This window comes from Miscanthus floridulus, chromosome 1 (genome assembly GCF_019320115.1).
Source record: "Miscanthus floridulus cultivar M001 chromosome 1, ASM1932011v1, whole genome shotgun sequence".
NCBI classification, from domain to species: Eukaryota; Viridiplantae; Streptophyta; class Magnoliopsida; order Poales; family Poaceae; genus Miscanthus; species Miscanthus floridulus.
In genome coordinates, this window is record NC_089580.1 from 65077815 (window position 1) to 65101886 (window position 24072).

The following is a 24072-nucleotide window of genomic DNA, read 5'->3' on the forward strand; positions in this document are numbered from 1 at the left end:
CCACTGCTGCTGTGGTGCTGACGTGCAGTGATACTGATCGATGGATTCTATGGTCCATTGGTTCCTGCCTGTCCAGTGTTTGTCCTTGTCTCGCCTTCGGAAAACACCACAGGTTGCAAGCGACGTACTCCTGCCAGCGGAACTGCGGAAGGGCCCCAAACGACAAGTCCATAGCAGAACAGACACGTGGGAGACTGACTGAATGGCTTTTTTTTCGTTTTCGTTTTCGTTTTTTTGGTTTTGGAAGGGCAGGCAGACTGACTGTCCATTTCCTCTCCCTATAAAGCTGACGAAACATCTCGCTCGCCGGCCGGCGTCGAAGAGCAAGCAGCAATGGCGCTGGAGATCGAGCACACCCACCTCCCCATCCGCGGCCTCAACCTCCACGTCGCACACGTAGGCAAAGGTGAGTCTCTGGCATCATCATCATCGTTGCTTGAGTTGAGCTGATGGATCCCCGCGGAGAAGCAGAGCATCAATCATGTGTGGCGGCTGCGTGCTGTTGGTTTGTGTGTTGCAGGTGACCTGGGCACGGTGGTGTTCCTGCACGGCTTCCCGGAGATATGGTACTCGTGGCGCCACCAGATGCTGGCCGTGGCCGCGGCGGGGTACCGCGCCATCGCGCCGGACTGTCGCGGGTACGGCCTGTCCGACCAGCCGCCGGAGGATGAGGAGGCCTCCCTTGACGACCTCGTCGCCGACGTGCTCGGCATCCTCGACGCCCTCAGCGTCCCAAAGGTAAAGCAACAGCTCACCAAACGGATGGAAGGACCATCCAATTCCAAGAACTGAGTTGTTGCCGCGCGCGCGTGCAGGCGTTCTTGGTGGGCAAAGACTTCGGCGCCATGCCGGCGTACGAGTTCGCGCTGCAGCACCCGGACCGCACCCGCGGCGTGGTGTGCCTGGGGATCCCCTTCAGCCCGGTGCCCATGTCCTTGGACACCATGCCCGAAGGCTTCTACATCATGCGCTGGCGCGTGCGTAGCACTGACTGACCGCATCACCTGTGATTGAACTCTTCTTCTTATCGAAATCGACACGACACTCTGCAGCTGGTGTTCCTTTTGCTTCTCTTCCGCAGGAGCCAGGCAGGGCGGAGGCCGACTTCGGCCGGTTCGACGTGAGGCGCGTGGTGCGCACCGTCTACGTGCTCTTCTCCGGCGCCGAGATCCCGATTGCCAAGGAAGGGCAGGAGATCATGGAGTTGGCCGACCTGTCGACGCCCCTCCCGGCGTGGTTCACTGAGGAGGACCTGGACGCCTACGCCAAGCTCTACGAGAAGTCCGGCTTCGGCTACCCGCTCAAGATGCCGTACAGGTTAGCCGCCACCGCACTAGCTCCTCTCGCCCGCAGCCAAACGAACGGCAGAGACTGGAGACTAGAAAGACTCTGATGTTCCTTGCTTTTTTTGCTTCCATGGAAAACTGATTGGGCAGAGCTATACACAAGATCCCGAACCGGCTGGACGCCAAGTTCCAGGTGCCGGTGTTCATGGTGATGGGGGAGAAGGATTACTGCTTCAAGTTCCCGGGGTTCGAGACCGCCATGCGCAGCGGCATCATGAACAACTTCATGCCGGACCTCAAGATCGCCTACATCCCGGAGGGGAGCCACTTCGTGCAGGAGCAGCTCCCGGAGCAGGTCAACGACCTGCTCCTCGGCTTCCTAAGCGACCATCCCTCCGCGGCATAAGGAGAGGGTGAGAGACTGTGACCGTGAGAATAATATGATTCTTGAGCAATTGGGGTTTCTGTATTGCCGTTGCCTGGATCCATGACCGTGTTAATTAGCACATACTCAAACAAGATGTACGTTTTTTCTCGGCAATAAAGATGATCGTTGTTACATTACTCGATCGTTGCTGTAGGTAGAGGTGCTTTGGATGCGATTGAATGGGATCTACAAAATCCAAAATGATTTGGATGCTTATTTTAGCTGCAGCTGCAGTTATGGCTACAAACAATCAACTACTATCTACTTAGCTATAACTAAACTTGAATCCCTATCACATCGGACGTTCGGATACTAATTAGGATTAAACATAAGCTAATTATAAAACTAATTGCACAGATGAATACTAACTTGGGAGACGAATCTATTAAGATTAATTAATCCATCATTAACACATGTTTACTATAGCACCATGTTACCAAATCATGGGTTAATTAGATTTAATAGATTTATCTAACAAATTAGTCTCTATTTATGTAATTAGTTTTGTAATTAAACTATGTTTTACTTCAAACTAGTATCAAACATCCGATATGCTATCCCGTGACAAAAATAACCGCAGGCCTGCAGCGAGCAGGCTGACTGTGTCAACTGGGTTTAGGTGGACGTGATTACTTTAGAGGCTGACCAGCCTTTAATGGCTAGATTTAAATTTATGACATGGGACCTAATATATATCTAATCTTAGCGAGCAATCGTAATGACGATTTGCACAAAGTTAGGTAGCAATCATTGTCTTATTTGTTTGGCTGATAAGCCATGGCTGAAAATACTATTGATTGATTTATTATGAGAGAAAAATACCATTCATTGACTGAAAAAATACTACTTATAAGCCAAGCGAACAGAACGCATAATAAGTCATCTCTATCAATTTTAGTTAGTTTCACTAAAATTTTAATGTGTGAACGCGATGTCTCAAATTAGGGCCTGACTTTTGAAGTGGGGTCCACATATATTTTATCTAGTCACCGTGATCTACGTAGAGTAGCCAACAACCATGTTAAGTCATTTCTAGAAAAAAAAACAATTTATTTCACTAGCTTTTTAAGGTGTCAACACAAGATTTTTCATTTTGGGGTCCCATTTTTTCTTTGACATGGATCCTACTTATACTACTACAAGGCAGCGTGACCGTGCGTTGTTACAGGATAACTTTTTTTATATTAAAAACACACGGATTGCACGATAAGATAACAATACTGTTAAATTAAATACCGACGTCAAAGTGACATTTAATTCAAAAAGCAAAGTTCATGAAATTAATACAGTCACGGAGAGTGCGACGTCGCAGGCTTACAAACTCTACTGTATAGATTTTTTCGTAATACGACTAAGATAATATTTTATATTAGTAAAAAGAATTCTACGATATCCATTTCTTTCCTACGCCAATAAATCTATAAATAAGTTCCACTGCATTTCCATATAATCACGTATACACAGGTTCAAGTATATATGCAAATAGGTTCGTGCCCGTGTGTTGTTACGGGACAACTAAACTTTTGTATTAAAAACACACGGATCGTACGATAAAATAACAATACTGTAAAAGTATATGACCGACGTTAAAGTGACATTTAATCCAAAAAGCTAAGTTCATGAAATTTACATAGTCACAGAGAGCGTGGCGTCGCAGGCTCATAAACTCTACTATGTAGATCTTTCCGTGATGCGGCTAAGATTATTTTTTATACCGGCAGGAAGAGATTTCTGATATCCATTTCTTTCATACGCCAACAAATCCACGAATAAGTTCCACCACATCTCCATATCATCCTGTACACGGCGTTGGTAAGCGAATTAGCCACAACTTATGTAATTAGGTTTATAATTAGCTCAGGTTTAGTCCTCCTAATTGATATCTAAAAATTCAATGTGACAGTGACTAAAGTTTAGTCTTGGGATCCAAACACCCCCTAACTCTCGACTCCTGTTGGCTGCTCACTTGCACCACTATGTCTATGTGCCTGCACATATATACTCTAATGCCAGAACGTCTAAGATGGTCTTTATTGTCCACCCTTTAAAAATATTATAATTTTAAGGTCGTCATTTGTGTATGCTGTAGGATTATGATGCTTTGCACTGATCCATGAGGGTGTCCATGAGAGTTGAAATTTTTTATGCCATTATGATGTCTAAGCTTATCAATCAGATAGAGACGAACTTGATTGCTAAAATATTTTCAATACTGCTTCCATATACTCCCTCTGTCCTAAAATAGAATTTATTCTTGCTTCCCGAGAAGTCAACTTTTTTTTAACTTCGACCAATTATATATAAAAGAATATTAATATTTATAATACATAATTAGTATCATTACATAGACCATTGAATATATTTTCATAATAAACTTATTTAGAGATATAAATGTTGCACGTATTTTTTACAAACCTAGTCAAAGTTGAGAAAGTTTGACCTGCACGCATCCCATAACGACTTATATTTTAGGGCAAAGGAAGTATATGCTAATGGGAGTAGTCAATTGAAAGTCATGATGAACACAACAATACTTTCATATTATATGCCAATGGAAGCACGAAGAAACACAGTGGAATGAACCTAAATACCAATTGTGGGAATAGTCGTTTAGGAAATTGCAGAAGGTTGACCAGTCTCACCATGTATAACCTGCACATCTTTTATTTGGCACCACTGATGTTCTCAAGGAGCAGCCACTTTTTAATTTCAGGTCTGCATGCTGGAAACACTAAAATTAAGGGCCAACCTCATTGAGTCGTCTTGCTTGATCTTTGCCAGTTGTCTTGCTTGAGCTTTACGAATAAATTATACCATTGGCAAAGACTAACACATAAAGAGACAGAAGTTGCAAGAATAAAGCTAGGTGGCCTACCATACACCTAGCCTAAATTTAATACCCTCCAAATTATGGACAATACCATATGATCCAGTTTTCGTGGAGATGAAAGATATGTGACCGAGCGAGAGAGGGACACCGCATGATTGTTTCCTTTCATGCATGATTATTGTTTCCTTTCATGCATGTGGCCTCAGGTGATCAATTTGTTTCCTTCAAAGCAGGCGGGGATCGTAGGGACGACAATTTCTTTTTCTATCGCGCGGTGCATGATTATTGTTTTCTTCCATGTATGTGGCCTCAGGTGATCGATTTATTTCCTTCAAAGTAGGTGGGGATCGCAGGCGTGGGCAGACGGATGAACCAAAACAAATGTCGCACCAAAAAATGCCCACACTTTGTTCTTTTTAGTTGTAGGAGATTCATTCTCGCTTCCCGAAAAGTCAACTTTTTTTAACTTCGATTAATTATATATAAAAGAATATTAATATTTATAATAAATAATTAGTATCATTACATAGACCATTTAATATATTTTCATAATAAACTTATTTTGAGATATAAATGTTGCACGTATTTTTTTATAAACCTAGTCAAAGTTGAGAAAGTTTGACCTACACGTATCCTATAACGACTTATATTTTAGGGCAGAGGAAGTATATGCTAATGGGAGTAGTCAACTGAAAGTCGTAATGAACACAACAATACTTTCATATTATATGCTAATGGAAGCACAAAGAAACGTAGGGGAATGGATCTATATACTAACGGTGGGAATATTCGTTTAGGAAATTGCAGAAGGTTGACCAGTCTCACCATGTATAACCTTCACATCTTTTATTTGACACCACTGATATTCTCAAGGAGCAGCCACTTTTTAATTTTCAGATCTGCATGCTGGAAACACTAAAATTAAGGGCCAACCTCATTGAGTCGTCTTGCTTGATCTTTATCAATTGTCTTGCTTGAGCTTTGCAAACAAATTATACCATTGGCAAAGACTAACACATAAAGAGGTAGAAGTTGCAAGAATAAAGCTAGGTGGCCTACTATGCATCCAGCCTAAATTTAATACCCTCCAAATTATGGACAATACCATATGATTCGGTTTTCGTAGAGATGAAAGATATCTGATCGAGCGAGAGATGGGCACCGCATGATTGTTTTCTTCCATGCATGATTATTGTTTCCTTCCATGCATGTGGCCTCAGGTGATCGATTTGTTTCCTTCAAAGCAGGTGGGTATCGCAGGGATGGCAGTTTTCTTTTTCCATCGCGCGGTGCATGATTATTGTTTCCTTCCATGCATGTGGCATCAGGTGATCGATTTGTTTCCTTCAAAGTAGGCGGGGATCGCAGGCATGGGCAGACGGACGAACCAAAATAAATGTCGCACCAAAAAATATCCACACTTTGTTCTTTTTAGTTATAGAAGATTCACATTAATCTGCACAAAGTAGCGAACGATCGTAGTGAATTACTTACAGCAAATAATCAATTCCGCTTAAATTTAATGTATGAATACGCCGTTTTTGTTATAGGATCAAGCTTTTGACTTGAGGTCCATATCTATATTTAGTCATGTTTGATTGCACAGAAGTAGCAAGTAATCGTGTCGACACATATCTCATAAATTTTAATTGTTTTTGCTAAAACTTTAAGGTGTGAACGGTGAGAAAATGGCATGAACGAGTTGCCTCTCCCTTGTCAGACCCGGCTCCATGTTTATAATGACCGGGAACAACCCCTGGTGTGGCTTGTACAACATTCCAACTTAGGCCCTGTTTAGTTTCCAAATTTTTTTTTGCCTCATATAGTAAAAGAGTATGTTTGGACACATGCATGGAGTACTAAATATAGACGAAAAAAAACTAATTGCACAGTTCTCGACGAAATCGCGAGACGAATCTTTTAAGCCTAATTAGTCCATGAAAAGTCCTAAATGCTACAGTAACCCCCATGTGCTAATGACCGATTAATTAGTATTATTAGATTCGTCTTGCAGTTTCCTGGTGGGTTCTGTAATTTGTTTTTTTTATTAGTATCCAAAAACCCCTCCCGACATCCTTCTAACACATCCGATGTGACACCCAAAATTTTTCACATCCCCAACTAAATACACCCTTATAAGAGATAGACTCTACAACAAACTAACAAATTCTCCTATCTTTGTGTACAAGAGATGGCGCATGCCTAACAGACCTAGGCGGACGCCTAACGACCCTATCTCCTAACAAACGTGAGCTTTTAAATTATGAGGTTAGGTAGTTATGATAGTTTTATTATTATTATTGGATTATATTCGATGGATTTCAGGATTTGGACTTAATAGCAATTGAATTATAATATACATTAATCATTTTGCATCAAGATAGGTTTGGACTTGGAATTTTTCCTAGATTTTAATAGGATTTATCCAATGGATTTTGATACTAATCCATTGTCACCTCTAGATGTACGTTTGGTGCATCCATTATCTAAAAAACGTTTGGTGCATCCTGTTCATTTGATTTGTTCTGCTCGATGACTTGACGCGAAGGGATCCGCTCCTTGTTCATCTTGGTCACTTGCTTGGCTAATCTGCAAGGAGCTGCGTGTTCAACCACACAGTCGAATCCACACGCAGCGAAACGACTCGGACGGCTTGCAACTAGCAAGTTAAACAGGGTGTTCGCTTGGTCGTAAACGATCGTAAATTTTCAGTTAGTATTTTTCTCTCATACCAAACCAGCCAACAGTAATAATTCACGATCGTATATGACCGTATCAGCACCAACCGAACAGGCTGAAAGATTGACGAACATGTCCACCTCTGTCAAGAAGTCAGTCCAGATCACTAGGATTGTCGTTCAATTTTTTTTTTTCTTTTCAAAAGAACGGCAAAAATTTTGCCATATTTTAATTTCTTACTAATTATTCATGTATTTTTCCTGTGATGTTCAACCCCATACCTTGCTAAGGTACAGCAGCATAAATTTTGAGAGTCTTAGATGGCAAGCTAGGATTTCACCGTCACTACTCTAATCTAACCATATTAGTCTGTAGTACGTTAGTGCTATATGAGCTCTCAATATATCCAATTATTAATGAAACAGGAGATTGCAGCTCCATTTGGATGGGCAACAGAAAGAGAAAACAACTATGATAATGTATATGAATATGTTGAGAAAGTTGTCTGTTACCAACCCTATAAACGGTTATACTTCTTGAAGATGTCATCGATGAATTTATTGGTGCACCTTATTTAGATTAAATAAGTATAAAATAATCTATTTATTTTTGAATCAAATGTAACCACATATCGGCCTCATCACATGCTTCCTAATTAAATTGATTGTGCTTACCAAAACAAATATAATTTCTATTATTAAGTAAAAAAGTAGGTGAACTATGAGAAAAAAAAAAGTGTGCAATCCTTCGTTGCATTTTTTTTCTCCCTCTTATTCTTTTGATTAATCAAAAAAATATTTTTATCACTAACTTTTATACCATTGTATAAAACAATTGATTCAGTGATTAATTCTATTCAACATAGTCCAATCATCAGCGTGCAAATGTTGTGGAGTAACACCAACATACTTAGGGGGTGTTTGGTTCTTTAGGCGCTTCTAAAATTTATGTCACATCGAATGTTTAGAGGCTAATAAGGAGCATTAAATATAAATTAATTACAAAACTAATTACATAGATGGAGGCTAATTTCCGAGACGAATTTTTTAAGCCTAATTAATCTATCATTAGCACATGGTTACTGTAGCACCTCGTTGTCAAATCATGGACTAATTAGGCTTAAAAGATTCGTCTCGTAAATTAGTCGCAAGTTGTGCAATTAGTTTCGTAATTAGTCTATATTTAATACTCCATGCATGTATCCAAACATTCGATGTGACAGGAATTTTAGGAGGAGGGAAAGGAACCAAACAGCCCTTTACCTACAACTGGCACATCCAGAAAGAGATCAGTAACAGGTGGAGCCCATGTGTCATCCGCACTTAATTTGAATCTCGCTGCCAAACGACGCGGATCTCTAGCAAGCATTTTCTCTCTCGTGTTTCCCTCATCCCGCACTGTGTCGACAAACCACGCCAGCTGTCATCGGGTTCGTTCGATTCAACGGCTACTGCAGCCCGCCGAACGCACATCCAAAGGCCAAAGCCACCTCTCACAATCCAAACGCGAGCCGCAACCCTAACCCTAGCAACCGAGACTGATGGCGCGCCCGAGGGGCAAGAAGCGCATGGCGCCCCAGGCGGCCGCCACTGATTCGGTCGAGCCGGAGGCCGCCGCCGGTGCTTCGAGCAAGCCTGAGGCGGCGGCGACGGAGCCGGCAACTCGGGGGCGGGGGAAACGCGTCAAGGCGCCGCCCAAGCCCAAGCCCAAGCCCAAGCTCGAGACGGATTACTTCCCAGAGAAAAGAAATCTGGTGAGTTTGTTTTCTAGGGTGGCCTGGCTCGGTTTAGGTTTTTGGTAACCCCGAGTAGTCATTTGGTCCTGATCTAATTAGCTCGCGGGCGGCTTCACTTACGATTGTTGCTCTAGCGGCAAGATTTGCAGTGCTTTGATTGGTCGAAAAAACCGAGGATGATGGCTCCATTCTGCCGCCGGTAATCCTCAAATGTGACATTCCATGGTTATGTAGGATTATACTTGGGTTTTACTATTGGATTCTCCTCATCTGAGTAGGAAATCGCAATGCACTACCGTGGTGTTAGGAATTCGTTATTGATGAAAAATTTCAAATCTATGTGCTTTGCGATTCAAGTGTGCAGTTTGATAGGTCAACATTTTCTTCTGTCCATGTGTTGCGGCTGATATATGAGGCCTGAGAACCATGTATGATTAGCACTGAGAATGTTTTTAAGGTAAATTAGAACATGATGGCTTTAGAAGCATTTTCTTGCATGTTGGCTCGAACAGGTTTATTTTTGGAAATTACCATAACGATTTAGATTGTGTTTGGCTGCCTTGTATGACGACTTCGCTATTTACGTTACGTGCATTTTGACTAATGATTTTTTGCTATGTTCAGGAGGATCTATGGTTATCTGCTTTCCTGTTGGCACTGAGGTTTGCTCCCATCCCTGACTCCTTTAATTTGCACTAGTGTGTATGCTAGTGATTAACATTTGGAGATAGCTCTCATCTTTTCCTTAACAACTTATGTAACTTGCCATATCATGTGCAGTGGGAAAACATTGATAAGGTAAAGGAGTTCAACTGGAGCTTCGAAAATTTAGAGGTATGGTGATCAAAGTTAAACTTTTAATCCATCTTGCTTTTTGAGTGTTTAGTGTTCCCCCTTCACGATGATATGTGGTTGTTGTTGGTGAACAGAAAGCCTTAGAAGAAGGGGAAGAGCTTCATGGAAAGACAGTTTATATGTTTGGATGCACCGAGCGTATGTGCACTCCGTTTTCAGCTCGTTTCTAAAATTAATCTGCTATCATTAATCCTTGATGCATGTTTGTTAATCTTGTAATATCTCACACCAGTGCTATCTGGGCTAATTAATCTCAATTTTATCTTGAAGAGCTATTTGTTTAGTAAATTCAACAATTCTATATGTGCAACACTATTGAAAGTGCATCTAGCCCTTTAGTGGGTTTTGGATGATTGAATGACAACGTGATTAAAGGACTAACCCATTTGCTAAGTGTGGACAGGTAATAGGTTATCTCACAGGAACTTAATGAAAGCCAAAATAATGTGTTGTTGTATAAACAATCTAGTTCAAGCACAAGACAACAATGCAAATAGAATTCATGTGAAGGCTTATTTATTGTGGGATTTCCATGTACTATGTGAAAGCAAGCTCGTGATTATTGGTTAATGAGACATGAGGGATTGCATATGGAATGGTCTCATATTTGAAGCTTGCTAAATTAAAATGAAAAAGATAACAATACATATGAATGGATGATTCAACACAAGATGTGACTTGATGGCTTGAGATGGTGAAGATAGCAAGGAAAGGCTTCGAGGTACTAAGCAAGGGTGAAGGGCAAGCGACGGCTTGGCGGCCGAAGAACCTAGCTAGGATGAAGAAGAAAGTACTTGCATTTAGTTGAGGTACTAATCAAGCTAAGATGGTCATATTGATGTGAAGGATCAAATCTATAATGAAGTATTTGATGGAAGTGACTTGATACATTTGGGATTATTTAAATTTGATGAATGGAATCAAGTCACATGCTCAAGATGGCTATGCTCAAGTGAAAAGATCAACATCAACTTGTTAGCACCCTTACTTGATGAAGATTGGAAGGGACGGCATCAATTCAAAAGCAATCAACTCAAGTGGTATAAATTTATTTTTCCTTTGATCTTGAGTTTAATAGGTATGTCGTACTATTAAGAGGGATGCATCATATTGATAGATAATGTTTCATAAGTGCTTAAGCCAATCCATGTGAGTTTTGAGTATTTGAGAGACAAAAGAGCTAATTGATTTCTTGCTGGTCTGGCCATACCGGACGTGTCCGGTATTCATACCGGACGTGTCCGGTATTTGTCCAGCAGCTGTAAAATTATTATTCTCAGGTTGGTTCATCGGGAGTTCCGACGTAAGTCGGGAGTTCCGACGGTCGGGAGTCTCGGCATGGGTCGGGCGTTCCGACGTCTCGCACTTCAACTGACTTGGAGGGTTCACTGTCCTAGTCATACCGGACGTGTCCGGTATGGATGACCAGAGGCCAACGGCTAGTTTTCAAAAGTCTTGAGGGTCGGGAGTTTCGGCCTGCGTCGGGAGTTTCGACACCTCACTAACTTCAACTCAGTTACATGATTTTCAAAATTGCCGAGGGTCGGGAGTTCCGACGTAAGTCGGGAGTTCCGACGCCTCACAACTTTACTGTTAGTTAGTTACCGTTGGGGCAGTGTAAGTCAGACCGGACGGGTCCGGTATGCCGGTATGGCAACGGCTATAAAACGGCTAGTTTTTCAAGGGGGCTATAAATACCCCCAAGCCTCCACCTTTGGAGGCTGCTAATTCTGCTGAGATAGACACATGTTTTTTAGCCTTGCCAACTCTCCTAAACCCTCTCTCAGTGAGTGTGTGATCCAAATTGCAAAATCAATTTATGGGTCAAGAGAGAATTTGAAAAAGAGAGCAAGCCACCACTTGAGCACTTGTGCATATTATCAATCTCGTGATTCGCATTTGTTACTCTTGGACTCTTCGCTCCTAGACGGCTAGGCGTCGCCGGAGAGCAACCGAGAGATTGTGGTTGCTTCGGAAAGTTTGTAACGGTCGATTCCGCCGCCTCGGAATCATTTAGTGGAAGGAGGAAAAGGAGTTGGAAAAGACTCCGGCTAGAGTGACCTTCGTGGTACCCTCTAGGGCTAACCTTCGCTAGGTCGCCCGCAGCCCCCTCAATGGAGAGTAGGACTCGAACGAGTCCGAACTTCGGTAAAACAAATATCGTGTCTCAATTCGTATTTCATTTGATATTTGTGTTGCTCTAGCTATTCTGCAGGTTCTCTGTGTATATTACTATCTCTAATAGGTTCCTGCAGTTTGGATTGAAGATAGAAATCAAAAGGAGCAAGTTCGGGGCTGTTCCACTGAAGTCGTGAATACCGGACACGTCTGGTATACATACCGGACACGTCCGGTATTAGCCCCTGCGCCAAACTGAATTGTATTGTGTTCTAACTCTTTGGTTGCAGGTGTTTGGCTCCTAGATTCATTTAGTATCTTTTATATACTCTGTGGCTAACTTGTGAGGGGTGGTACTACTCTTTATTTGGAGTTTTCATTTTGGAAACTCCTTTTGCTAATCGTTTCCGCTTTTAAAGGTGTTAATTTTCAGAAACGCCTATTCACCCCCCCTCTAGGCGGCATCCTAGGTCCTTTCAACTATTTATGTGCTGGATTCGTAAAGTGAATTTTAGTATAGGCCATCTGTTTCATTTGTTTACTAGTTTTTTGAGGCTGTTGATTATTGTTCCATACAAGACTAATTGGCTCCTGTTGTCATGCAGCCCAGCTATTGGATGTTAATGGCGAATCAAAGATAGTGCTTATCCCAATTGTAGTTGCTGTAAGTTCTTGTCTACCCTCTTGGCTCGACAGTTACCCTGTGTGTATATTTACTCCACTATTTTGAGTTCCAACTTCCAAAACATGTTGTTGGAAACATGCGCTATTGAAAACGGCCCCTGTAGTTCCACATCATCTTATGATAAACATCTCCCTCTTGGGATAACTCTGCTTTTATTGAAAGCAAATAAGGTTCACCATACACTTGCTGGGGATACCAGCTAGCTGCTAGCCATAGAAGCAAACCACACAACCGCTGGACATGAAAATCTATTCATCTAGATCATGGCTATGCCAGCTAAACAATTAAGCAATTATGTCTGTACTTTTGCATCAGTAAACAATGCATACCATCTCTGGTGGGTGGGTGTTGCTTGCAATTTTTATTTAGTACTATCAACTGCACATCATTGGAAATATGTCAGTCTTTAAGATTAAAAATTGTGACAAACATTTTGAAAGTAAAAAAGGCAAGAGACTTAATCTAGCTTGTCCATTGATATTACCAAGGTAACTATACTTTGGTAGGCAAATTTAATACTCCCTCCGTACTAAAAAATAAAGTCATTTTGGACAAGTTTTGGGTCAAACATTGGGAATATAAATCATGAATAACTTTTAAGTTGTTGAGTTTGGAAATGTGAAAGCCATATTAATAGATTTGTCTTAAAAATACTTTCATAAAAATATACATATATCACTTTTTGATAAATATTTTTATAAAAACAATGAGTCAAAGTAATACTTTGGAGACCGTGTCGCTGTCCAAAACGACTTTATTTTTTAGCATGGAGGGAGTACCTTATATCATTTTGTTCTTTATATAATAATATTGGTGCTGTCCAGATAAAGGTTTTTGGCCTGTGATCTTTTCCTTTTCATTGGTGTTTTGACTCTAAAATGAAGTGACAAGTGTTTTTTATATTTTTAGTTTATGGTGGCTCGATCAAACAATTTGTTTATGGGCCAAATATTTTGCTATCTATCTCTGGGTGGCGGGACTCATTTTAACACTTGAACTCAATTTTGCAGGTAGACTGTCCGTTCCGTCCTTCAGATAAAATTGGGATAAACTCTGTCCAAAGGGAAAATGAGGAAATAGTGCCAATGAAGGCTATGAAGATGACATGGGTGCCTTATGTTCCCCTTGAGGACCGGTACTTCTGTATTGTCATTTTGAACGATATTTGTTACTTGTTGTTTTCATTATATATATGTGTACCTTTTCTCCTAAGTCATTGTAACTTATTTTTCTAACTTTGGCTTTGCTTTGTCTGTAGGCTTAGCAGGATTGACAGTTTGAAAACAAAAATATTCACTCTCGGATGCACGCAACGAAGGTTAGTAATACGAATTTATGGTTCTGGAATTTCATGCTTTAGGATTTATATTTTTTCTGTTATTTATTTGTTTACACGGCATATTTGTGCTCATCCATTGTTGTGTTATATTTCCTTTCTTTTTCAAGGACTCTTGTTACCACTGGTTCAAGTTACAAAATCTCTGGTTTATACCTTTTGTAGGTCTGCACTGAAGCATCTCAAAATTGAGAGAGTCAAGAAGTTTGACTACTGTATGCCTTGTAAGCTTAATTGACTTTGTGCATAATATTCTATGATGCTGCAACTATATCTTAGTTAAATGGCAACTATGTCAGTTAATTCATTGGAATGGCGGTTGAATAACATGGCCACGAAGAAACATAGTGTCTTCTGAACTCTGTAGTCTCTACTTAGTTGGCTGATTGTTGTGTTGTTTATGGCTTGAAATTAACTTTTGTAACATGAGTGTTGTACTCGTTTTGTAGTCATGTTGTCTAGTGTCCAAGCATGTTTTGTTATAAAAATCCCTAGGCAAACGTTGAGGCAACACATAACGCACAATGCCCACCTAAACCTAGGCATAAATCATAAGCTAGCTGGGACGGTGGTGCTTAGGAACATTCTAGGTGGCACAAACAATCATTTGAAATAACCTAACATTCCCACTGAACCCTTATACAGCCCTACCTGTGCCCTGGTATATTCACCAATGTTCAAAAAAACGTTATTAAACGTCGTTTAATCTAGTTTAAACGCTAAACGTTGGCCCAGCGTTGCGTTTAGGGGGTAGACGCTCAATTAGACGCTGGGCGCGCCTAGGCGCTCGTTTACACGTGCGGCAGCGATTAAACGGCGCGGAATCGGTCAAAAAACGGAGCTAGGCGGTGGAAAACACGCGGCTCGCGAGCAGGGAAGCGCGCGGCATGCGGGCGGGAAGAGGGAAGGAATCGCGCGCGGGAAAGAAGCGCGGGAGGGCGCGGAAAACAGCAGGCGGCCCCGACGCGGGAGCACAAATCGGCCACAAGAAATAGAGTCGGGATTTGTCGCACTCCTGACTCCAGTCCCGCCTCTGCCTACCTCTAGGCCTCCCGCCTGGTCGCTTCTGGCCGCCGTTGGTATGGCCGTAGGGGTCGTCGCTGGGGCTCCCCTTCTCCTTGGCAGCCGCAGAGGCCGCAGGCGCAGGGGCCCTCGCCTGCAACAGAGGGCAGGCCGCCGGCGCAGGACCAGGAGTCGACAACGGCAACGCAGTGGCCGGCCGATGCAGGCCCAACCCCTCGCTCGTTCTCTCCAGGTGCTCTCTCGGTCTCTCCCCATCTTCCCATGCTCTGTAGTTTTGATTTCTGCATGTCAATCACTCAATTGATGAATTGGATTGGGGATTTAGGGTTAAGATTGAATGTGTACTGCCTGTCTGCCTCAATAACTTAGCATCACCAAAAATAAAAAATAAAACAAAAACGTTTAATCACGTTTAAACTTCCTAAACTCTAAACCATAGGCTAGCGTTCGCCTAGCGTCTAGCGTTGTTTTGAACATTGATATTCACACCACTGTTATCAAATCGTCTAATCGATTCTAGTCGCTATGGCACTGATCTGCCTGACTAACACGACTAATCGTAGTGCATAACTGATTGCCATGGCACCGATCAGCTTGACTAATCGTGGTTAGTCGGACGACTTGATAACATTGATTCGGACATCCTCGAACTATTCTACTAATTAATTATAAGTCAATAAGTCAGTTGAATATTTATGGTATTATCTGGTTTTATGATTTTTTTAGTAGTCTTGTCATCTATGTATGAACCTTGTCTATCATCTCTGCAGATTATATGCCACTGCAACCTCTTGAAGACGAAGATGACACAGTTATCAATTTCTTATATCCTCTAGAACCCCCGGTAAGATTTCTATTTGTTTTCATATAGCTGTAGATTGTTGTCATGAATCACTGTTTACTTTGTGCTGCTTGCTGCAGATAGTAGACGAGTTTGACTGGGAAATGGATGATTACGAGGTTTGTGTTGAAATGTGTTTTGAAGCTCAATATGCTAGAGTTGCTACCCATGAAAGTGCATCTGGGTTGATTTTTGTCTTGCAATGCAGGATTTTGCAGATCAGAAAGTTCAAGAAGGTATGCCAGAGGGTGAGAAAGAAAAATTCAAGGTACTGCATTTATTTTGTGCTTAATCTGTGGCTAAGCTAATCTTCAGGAATTGGTTACATTTGAGTCTTAAACTTACATTTTGCTGCCACATTTATTTGATAGGAGTTCCTGAAGGAGAAGGTTAGAGAAAGGAACAGAGAGCTGAAACAGGTTCGCAATCATGGGAACTATTTATTTTATTCACAAGTGATTTGTTGCATTAGTATTTAATGTTTCCACAAACTTATGTAGGCTAAAGAAGCCAGGAAGAAAGCTATTGATGACATGGATCCTAAGATGAAAGAGGCATTCGAGAATATCAAATTTTACAAATTTTATCCTGTGAAAACCCCAGACACGCCTGATGTAAACAATGTAAAGGTATGCAGTGCTGCTGTTAAGCATTCCTTAGTTAAAGCATAACTGAATAGATTTAACTTTGTACCTAATGTTTTCTGCAGGCTAGGTACATCAACAGATACTACAGGAATGCCCATTATCTGATGTGAGTTTTTAAAATCTTTCTTTTTTCCATGCCCTAAGTTAAGCTTTTGAAGTATTGGTAGTCATGGAAAAAATAAGTCGTGCTAAAATTACTAGGAGTTTTCTGTTTTTGAAGTTCAGTAATGATTCTGTTTTAGAAGGTTATACATGCAATGGCCTGCTAATTGTTCAGTGAATCTCTAGTCCTGTGTTATTAAGTACTGCTAACTAATCGGTGATTTGTTTGAAGGGTAGGCCTGGTGCAGTGGTGAGAGCTGTCTCACTGAGTCACCAGGTCGTGGGTTCGAAGCAGCCTCTCCGCAGATTTTGCAGGAGAAAGGTTTGTCTCGGTTTATCCCTTCCCCAGACCCCACTCATGTGGGAGCCTCCGGCACTGGGTCTGTCCCCCTTTTTTTTTACAACCTGTTTATTTGGCCATCTTAGGAATCGATTGGTGTTTATCACTATTCTTAAAGGTGTTGTTCCCTAGGCGATAAGGCTCTACTACAAGCCTGGGTGTGTCCCTGATACTTTGCCAAAGCAGTGAAAGGGTGTAGAAGAGAGAAGTGTGAGAGGGAATCAAGGAAGGGGTCGGTGGCAGTGGGGTGGGAGGAAAATGAGTGATGGTCTGACTGCCGGGGTGAGGAGGGGAGTGGTGGTGCGGTGGCGCTGTATCGCATTGAGGTAAAAGCACTGCATGAAGGTCGGGGCCTACATCATATCTACTGTGAAGGGGTGTATTTGATACGTAGCTACAGCCCTCCAAGAGTATGCCCAGGACACTCACACAAGACACAAACAGACATTGGATTGTTGCTGGTGGAATGCCTGCAGCTTTTCTGTTTTCTCATACAGAGCTGAATGTTACATTCAAGTATGGTATAATAATCTCCTAATTAATGCATTCAATGCCTTTATGATCTGCCCATTATTATCTATAAGCTGAAATCTAGGTAGCACTAATAGCAAATAACCTAGACACTGACTGAACCTGGACACGTTCATGCACGCACAAGATTGTTGCTAACAGTATTGTCTGGGCCAGCCCCACCTCTTCTCCTTCCCCTTTCCTTTTTACTACTACAGCAACAAAGCCATTCAGTCCCAAGCAAGCCATTTCATTTTTCTCCTTTTCATTTTCCTTCTCCTTCCTCTCCCTCTCCCTCTGCTTCTGTTTTGCTGTGTTCTTATGATGTGTATGGTGGGTGTCACGTAGGCATTTGTTACCATTTCTTGCCTTGCCAAGCTTAAGACCATTGGAGTATTCACGTAGGCACTCATGGACACATTCATTGCTTTGCTACCTTTCTAGTAGCTCTTAAATATTCTTCATGAAAACATATTAGTTCTTGCGTTAATGTGATTTGCAAACTTATCTGCTGTCTAAATTGCAGGCCGTATACTTGTATGCTATCCTATCTGCTGACATGTTTATAGATAGACTCGAGGTCAGTCATGCATTGGGCTGGCCTCCATGTGCATTTTGATCCTTTTGAAGTATCATCTGTAATTCTTGAAGGTTGAACACTTGAACCTATGCTATGATTTTTTATTTCAAAAGTGTAGTGATCTATTAGCAGTTTGATTTCATGTGATGCATCTTTCTAATGTTCTTGATAGTGATTTTCTCATTGAAATAATTGGTTACATGATGTTTTTGGTCATATCCAGGTAGCTGCTAATGGAGATCGACAGCCTCAGAGAAGGATTTGATCGAGTTGCTGAGAAACGTTCATTATCTTCTGTTAAAGCTCTGGAAGCTGTTTGATCAAATAGTGAATGAAGTTGAGCAGGCTATTGTGAAGCTGCAGATGATGAATACAGACTCTACTGGAAATGTTGACCACCCATCCATCCTTGCAGAACTGAAAGCTAAGCTGAATGAAATGGCACCACGAAACCAACTTGAAGGCAGCCAAAAGGAGCTCAATGCTGCCCTGAGCAAATATCTCAAGCTCCTTGAGAAGTCTTTCAATCCAGATATATCTAAGGCATACAGAAATGTGGATTTTGAGGTTCATACAGTAAACAATATCATAGCGAATCATTTCTACCGCCAAAGCCTGTTTGATCTAGGCGACATGTTTGTGCATGAGTGTGGGGAATTAGGTGGAGCTTCCTTGAAGCTGCCATTTTAGGCTTGAAGCCTTGAAAGCGAGAAACCTCGAGCCTGCCCTCAGTTAAGCTGCCAAAAACCATGAGCAGCTGTTGCAGAATGGGTCTATGCTAGTTCAAGCTTTATCAGCTTCAGTTTGTTGGTGAGGCCAAAGATGAGGCTCTTTTATATGCTAGGACTCACTTGGTCCCCTTTGCAGCCGTGCACAAGGAAGAATTCCAGAAGCTATTGGCTTGCCTTCTATGGGTTGGGCGGCTGGATCAATCCCCATGTTCTGAGTTAATGTCATCCGCGCATTGGGACAAGCTAGCTGAGGAGCTCACCCATCAATTCTAGCCTTCTGGGCCAGTCTAGGGAGAGCCCACTGAGTGTTGCAGTATCAGCTGGTTTTCAAGGACTACCAACTGTGCTGAAGCTGACGCAAGTCATGGCTGCGAAGAAGCATGAGTGGCAAGTTATGAAGCAGCTCCCTGTCCCCATAGACATCGGACCAGAAAATTCCAGTACCACTCTGTCTCTGTGTGCCCGGTGCTCAAGGAGCAGTCCAGTGACGAGAACCCCCCAATGCCGATGCCTTGTGGACATGTTGTTTCCAAGCAGTCCATCATGAAGCTATCGAAAAGCAGCTCGAGGTCCTGCCCCTCGGAGGCTGTGGCGTCGCATTGCAAGCAGCTGCATCTCTAGATGTGTTAATCTTTTCTGGCTGCGCAAAACTGCAAACCTGTTGGTACATGCTTCCCCTCCTGTTCCCTGCTCTAATCTGTACAGATGCATCTTCCAGTGTGTTGCTTAAGTCTCTTCTGGAGATTCAAGGAATTTGGAAGTGCTGGTGCACGAGTGGACATGTTGGGACTATCTCATCTCATGGTGCTACAACCATGCAGGTTGTCGAGTGGGCGAGTTGTTGTAAAGTGGGACCATGGAGCGCTTCTGGTACCACAGTACCATGTTATGCCGATTGATTGAAACTGTATTCTTTATTTGGTGGTGGCACACAATACTACACCAGTAGGATCATCGCACCAGTTTGATGTGGTATGAATAAACTAATTCATTAGTACTTACGCAAAAGGAATCAACACGACCTATTCACATCCGCCGCGTCCTCGCTCCGAGACTTCGAGCGCCTCCGATCTCCGGATCAATACCGTTACCACATGCAACCAAACAGATTAAGGCACCATTCGGTTAAGGCAAAATCACGACAGAAATCATTCCGGAAACTGAAAGCCTATATACATTGAATAGCAATTCCGGCCAGGAACTCTTCCTGGCGTCATTCCTGGAAAAGCGAACGGGGTCTTAGGAATCAATCAGCCTGTTCGGCTGCGGCTGAAACGATCATGGATTATTACTGTTTGCTGGTTTGGTGTGAGAGAAAAATATTGTTCTGGCCAGAAATTTACGATCGTTTACGACCCAGCGAACAGGCTGAATGATCCCCCGCCGGTCCCCCAGTCAGCTATTTCCATTACTGTTTACGTTACCTGTCACCAAACCAAATGCTATCTAAATGCATGTGTTTTAAGAGTGTCACATAAGCAAGAAGGTATTTAGTTAGTAGTTGAAATAGCTCCAATGCATTGTTTCAAAGACGACATTTTGCTGTATTGGAGAGTGCACATATGCACTTGCTTCTCCTTGCCCTGTCCTAAAAACGCTGACATGGCACTGCCTAATGAGAATTAGGGGGCGTTTGGTTCGTTTCCCTGCCAAGCTGGCTCGAACGAAGGAAGCCAGGCCCGACGCATGCATGCGAGCGTGATTGGTTAATCGGTTTCATCCGGCCAGGCTACACACAGATGGCGATTGGTTGCCCCGCTTCCTTCCTGCCTCGTGCATGCGCCGTCTCACGCGCGTACGCGCGCTGCGCCCGTGCCAGCCAGGCCCGGCAAAAACGGATTTGAAATCCGTTTTTCAGGAGCCAGGCTCCGGGTAGCTCGTTGCGCGCCGACGGACAGGCCCAGAACCCGATCCAGGCTTCCAAACGCTGGGAAACTGCATCCCGAGAGCCAGGCCAGGGCATATACAACGAACCAAACAGCCCTTAAATTCTCTCATCAAATGCGGAATAACATGGAAGAACACGAAATTGCATCTTTAGTTATGGCGAAATTTGAACATTATCAGAGATTTGGCCCCTCATGTCGAATTAAGACCATTAACAAAGCGATAATGATACATACCAGACGTCCGGACGGACAGACGTCTCCGCCTGCTCATTTCCGCACCCGCTCATTCCTCCCGCGCCCCTTCCCCCACCGCGGCATCTCTGCACCCGCCGCAACGCTCCTCTGCTAAGCCACGCCCCCCACCCCCGCCCCCACGCACGTCGCATGAGCCGCACCCCCCGCTGCCTCCCCCTCCCTCATCCTGCTCCGGCGCGGCGACATCCCCGGCACGAGCATGAGCTCTGATCCACGCGGCCACCCCTGGCGACCTCCTTCCTCTTCTCCGGCCGGCCACCCCCGGCCTTAACTCTAGTGTGGGGACGCGCGCGACCTCGGCGGCGGCCCCGGCATGGGCGCACGACCCTTCTCAGGCACCGAGAGCCCCCAATGCCCGTAGGTCTGACGGCCATGGCACTCCCCGCGCCAGGCTCTCTCTCTCTCCCCTATGTTGCAATTGTATGTTTCAATTGTTTCAGACGTTTCCGATGTATGGTGCTGTTGAATCATATGGATGTTGCAAAAGTAGATCGGGGATGTTGCACATGTTGCATATGTTGCAATTGTTTTCAGAGGCATGTTGCAATAGTATGTTTCGAGTGTTCAAGATGTTTTCAGAGGTAAGTTTCATCTGTGTTTTTCGGGCGCATGTTGCAATAGTATGTTTCGAGTGTTCCAGATGTTTTCAGAGGTAAGTTTCATCTGTGTTTTTCGGGCGCATGTTGCAATTGTGTTTATCTGGATGTTGCATATGTTTCACACATATGTTGCATGTGTTTTTATTTGGATGTTGCATTTGTGTTGCAATGGTTTTCAAGTGTGTTACAGGTGTTTTTTCAAGTGTTTCAAAGCATGTTTAAAGTGTTTCAACTGCATTCAGACGTATGTTAAAACCGTTGTATTTGGATGTTTCAAAAGTAGATATGATGTTGCATCTCTCCTCCTCCCACCTTCTGTTGCATCATCTCTCCCGGAGCCGACAGGGCATCCATACGAACGAGGATGGGTGATGGGCGCGGGACAAGGGACAGCGTGCATCGGGTGCAAGTGAGGGAGCTCCGTACGTACGGACGCTGCCTCCAGAGCGGGATGGGCATTGGGCGGAGGGGGCTGTGTACATCGCGATTTGGAGCAAGGGCGCATGTGCGTGGTGGCGTGGGCGCGGCGGGCGGGCGCTCTCCTGTTACGCTGGTGCAGCCTATGTGAGGGGGCGCAGATGTTGCGTTGAATGGGAGCCACGCCCGGACACAGACCTAGGACCGGACGTCCGATCGCTAGGCTTGCCGTTAACAAAGGCGGTCATCCTACCATTGATATGTGTGTTGCCTGTCTCTGGAAATCTTTGCTCTAGTAGTGTGTGTGTTTTTTTTAAGTGCATTTGGTATGGATCTCCCGTCTTCTGTCGCTTGCTATTTAACTAGACTCTGGAGTCGCTTGTGAGATAAGATGACGCAAGGAGTTCTCTAGGGAGGACGTGACCGGAGTACTCATGAACAAATTCAGCAAACGGTAGCAATAGGCCTCAGAGATGAGATGTAGAAAATTCGACGTAGATTTATCGTAGTTTCTCTGTATCATGGTTAAAGTCTTTCCATGTGCAGGGTTGCATGCTCTCATGCTCAGCAGCAGAGCAGCTAAGGGTTTCATGATCTGCCTGTGCCGATAGATCCGTTTGATAAGATGAGAATGAGAACATGTGATTCTGAAACAAAATGGTCACTGCGTGATTCTTCCCATGTGATTCTGAAACAAAATGGTCAGCAAGCGAGGGGTCGGAAGAGAATTCTTCATGAAAAAAAAAGTCTTCCCATGTGGAGAGTGGAGTCGAGAATCAGGTGACAGAAATTTCTTACCAACATGTGATTCCGAAACAAAAAAAAAACATTAATCAGCACGAGGGACTGGCCGCCAAATGTGCAAGTCACCAGCATCTGTCTGTCTGTCTCAGGACAAGCCCGGACAGAGGGAGGCGTAGACCAGACAAGATACAAGATACAAGTGTGCAAGTCACCAGCCATTGATGCGCATAGCAGCTTGCGCAACTGATCCTCAGTCATAGTCGGAGCCGGCCAGACCTTCTGAGCAGCCCTCATGACCATGAATTCTTGATTTTTGATCACAGAAAGTGATGCCTCCTCGTCTACAAAGGATGCCTGGGACTTGCTCGCGGACTTCTTCCTACCCATATACTAGCGAAGGTAATAAGGCACTAAGAAACGACGACGGTAAGGTGGCGGCGCTCAGATGACGGCGACAATGGCGACGGCAGAGTAAGAACTAGGGTTTCAAGGCAAAAGCAGGGCAATAAAGAAAAAAAAGAAGGCCTTTAAATAGATTTTTACGGCCCATTAGGCCCATTTTAATACGGCATGAGAACGCAACGGTTCATTTCCCAACACAACTGACAAAGCTGAAATGACGGCCAGCACACTTCTACACAACGGTACAATTCAACGGACAGATTTCAAACTTATCCATCCAGCACCAAGGCAGAGTTAACATATCGCTACAAAAAGAACTCGTCAACAATGAAGCAGCGAAGGGTTGCCTCATAAGGAACACAAGAACTCGATTCCTATAGAAAGAACTCAGAAATCTCGCAAACAACCAGGACATCAGCAGAAAAAGGAATAACAACCCAGAAGACAAGATTCTTTCCATTATAAATGGCTTTAAAAAATATAAGATTGCACGTCTAACAAGACCCAACGAACTTGGTACTACGACGAACAAGGTAGCAAAAAGGAACCCGGACACAACTAGGCTCTAGAACGACTATGTGTTCCAAATTGCTACTCGGTAGAACAAACCGCACTCGGCTACACTGTTTTCTTCAAAGGACGGATATAGAACATCCGAGGCAGAAGTCAGCAGCACGGCGGGGCAACATAGAACAGGGAAGCCCAGCAGGCATTTGTCTACCCAAGTCCGACGTGACACCAGATCAAGCGTTGATCTGCACCGGACAGTCGCAAGGCAAGCAAGGGGATTTACCCAGAACTGCTGGATGAAGGAACGTATCCCACATCACAAGACTTCCTCCAACTACCGCAACGTACCTCCTGGTACAATGCCGCTGCGAGATTAGTCTACCTCTAATCTCTATCACAAGACTCCCTCCAGCTACGACGAGATATACAAGAACTACGAGATACGCCCGGGGGCTGCTCTGCTTCAGAAACTATTATATTCATGGCTACGAAGATTTCAGACCACTCAACAAAATGCTCAATAAATCAAAA

General features: G+C 43.5%; 1 protein-coding gene and 2 pseudogenes across 1 annotated transcript; all 3 read left to right on the plus strand.

Annotated features, from left to right (window-relative positions):
• The first annotated feature begins 249 nt into the window (after positions 1-249).
• LOC136485677 (uncharacterized) lies at positions 250-1850 on the plus strand. Its single transcript, XM_066482528.1, has 5 exons — positions 250-406; positions 521-738; positions 816-977; positions 1082-1317; positions 1437-1850. The coding sequence occupies exons 1-5, from the start codon at positions 334-336 to the stop codon at positions 1690-1692; spliced, it is 945 nt and encodes a 314-aa protein (XP_066338625.1). The 5' UTR covers positions 250-333; the 3' UTR covers positions 1693-1850.
• Positions 1851-8739: 6889 nt separating this feature from the next.
• Positions 8740-18354, plus strand: LOC136485700 (protein HEAT INTOLERANT 4-like; annotated as a pseudogene).
• On the plus strand, positions 18228-19562 carry LOC136485687 (protein RMD5 homolog; annotated as a pseudogene).
• Positions 19563-24072: the final 4510 nt, after the last annotated feature.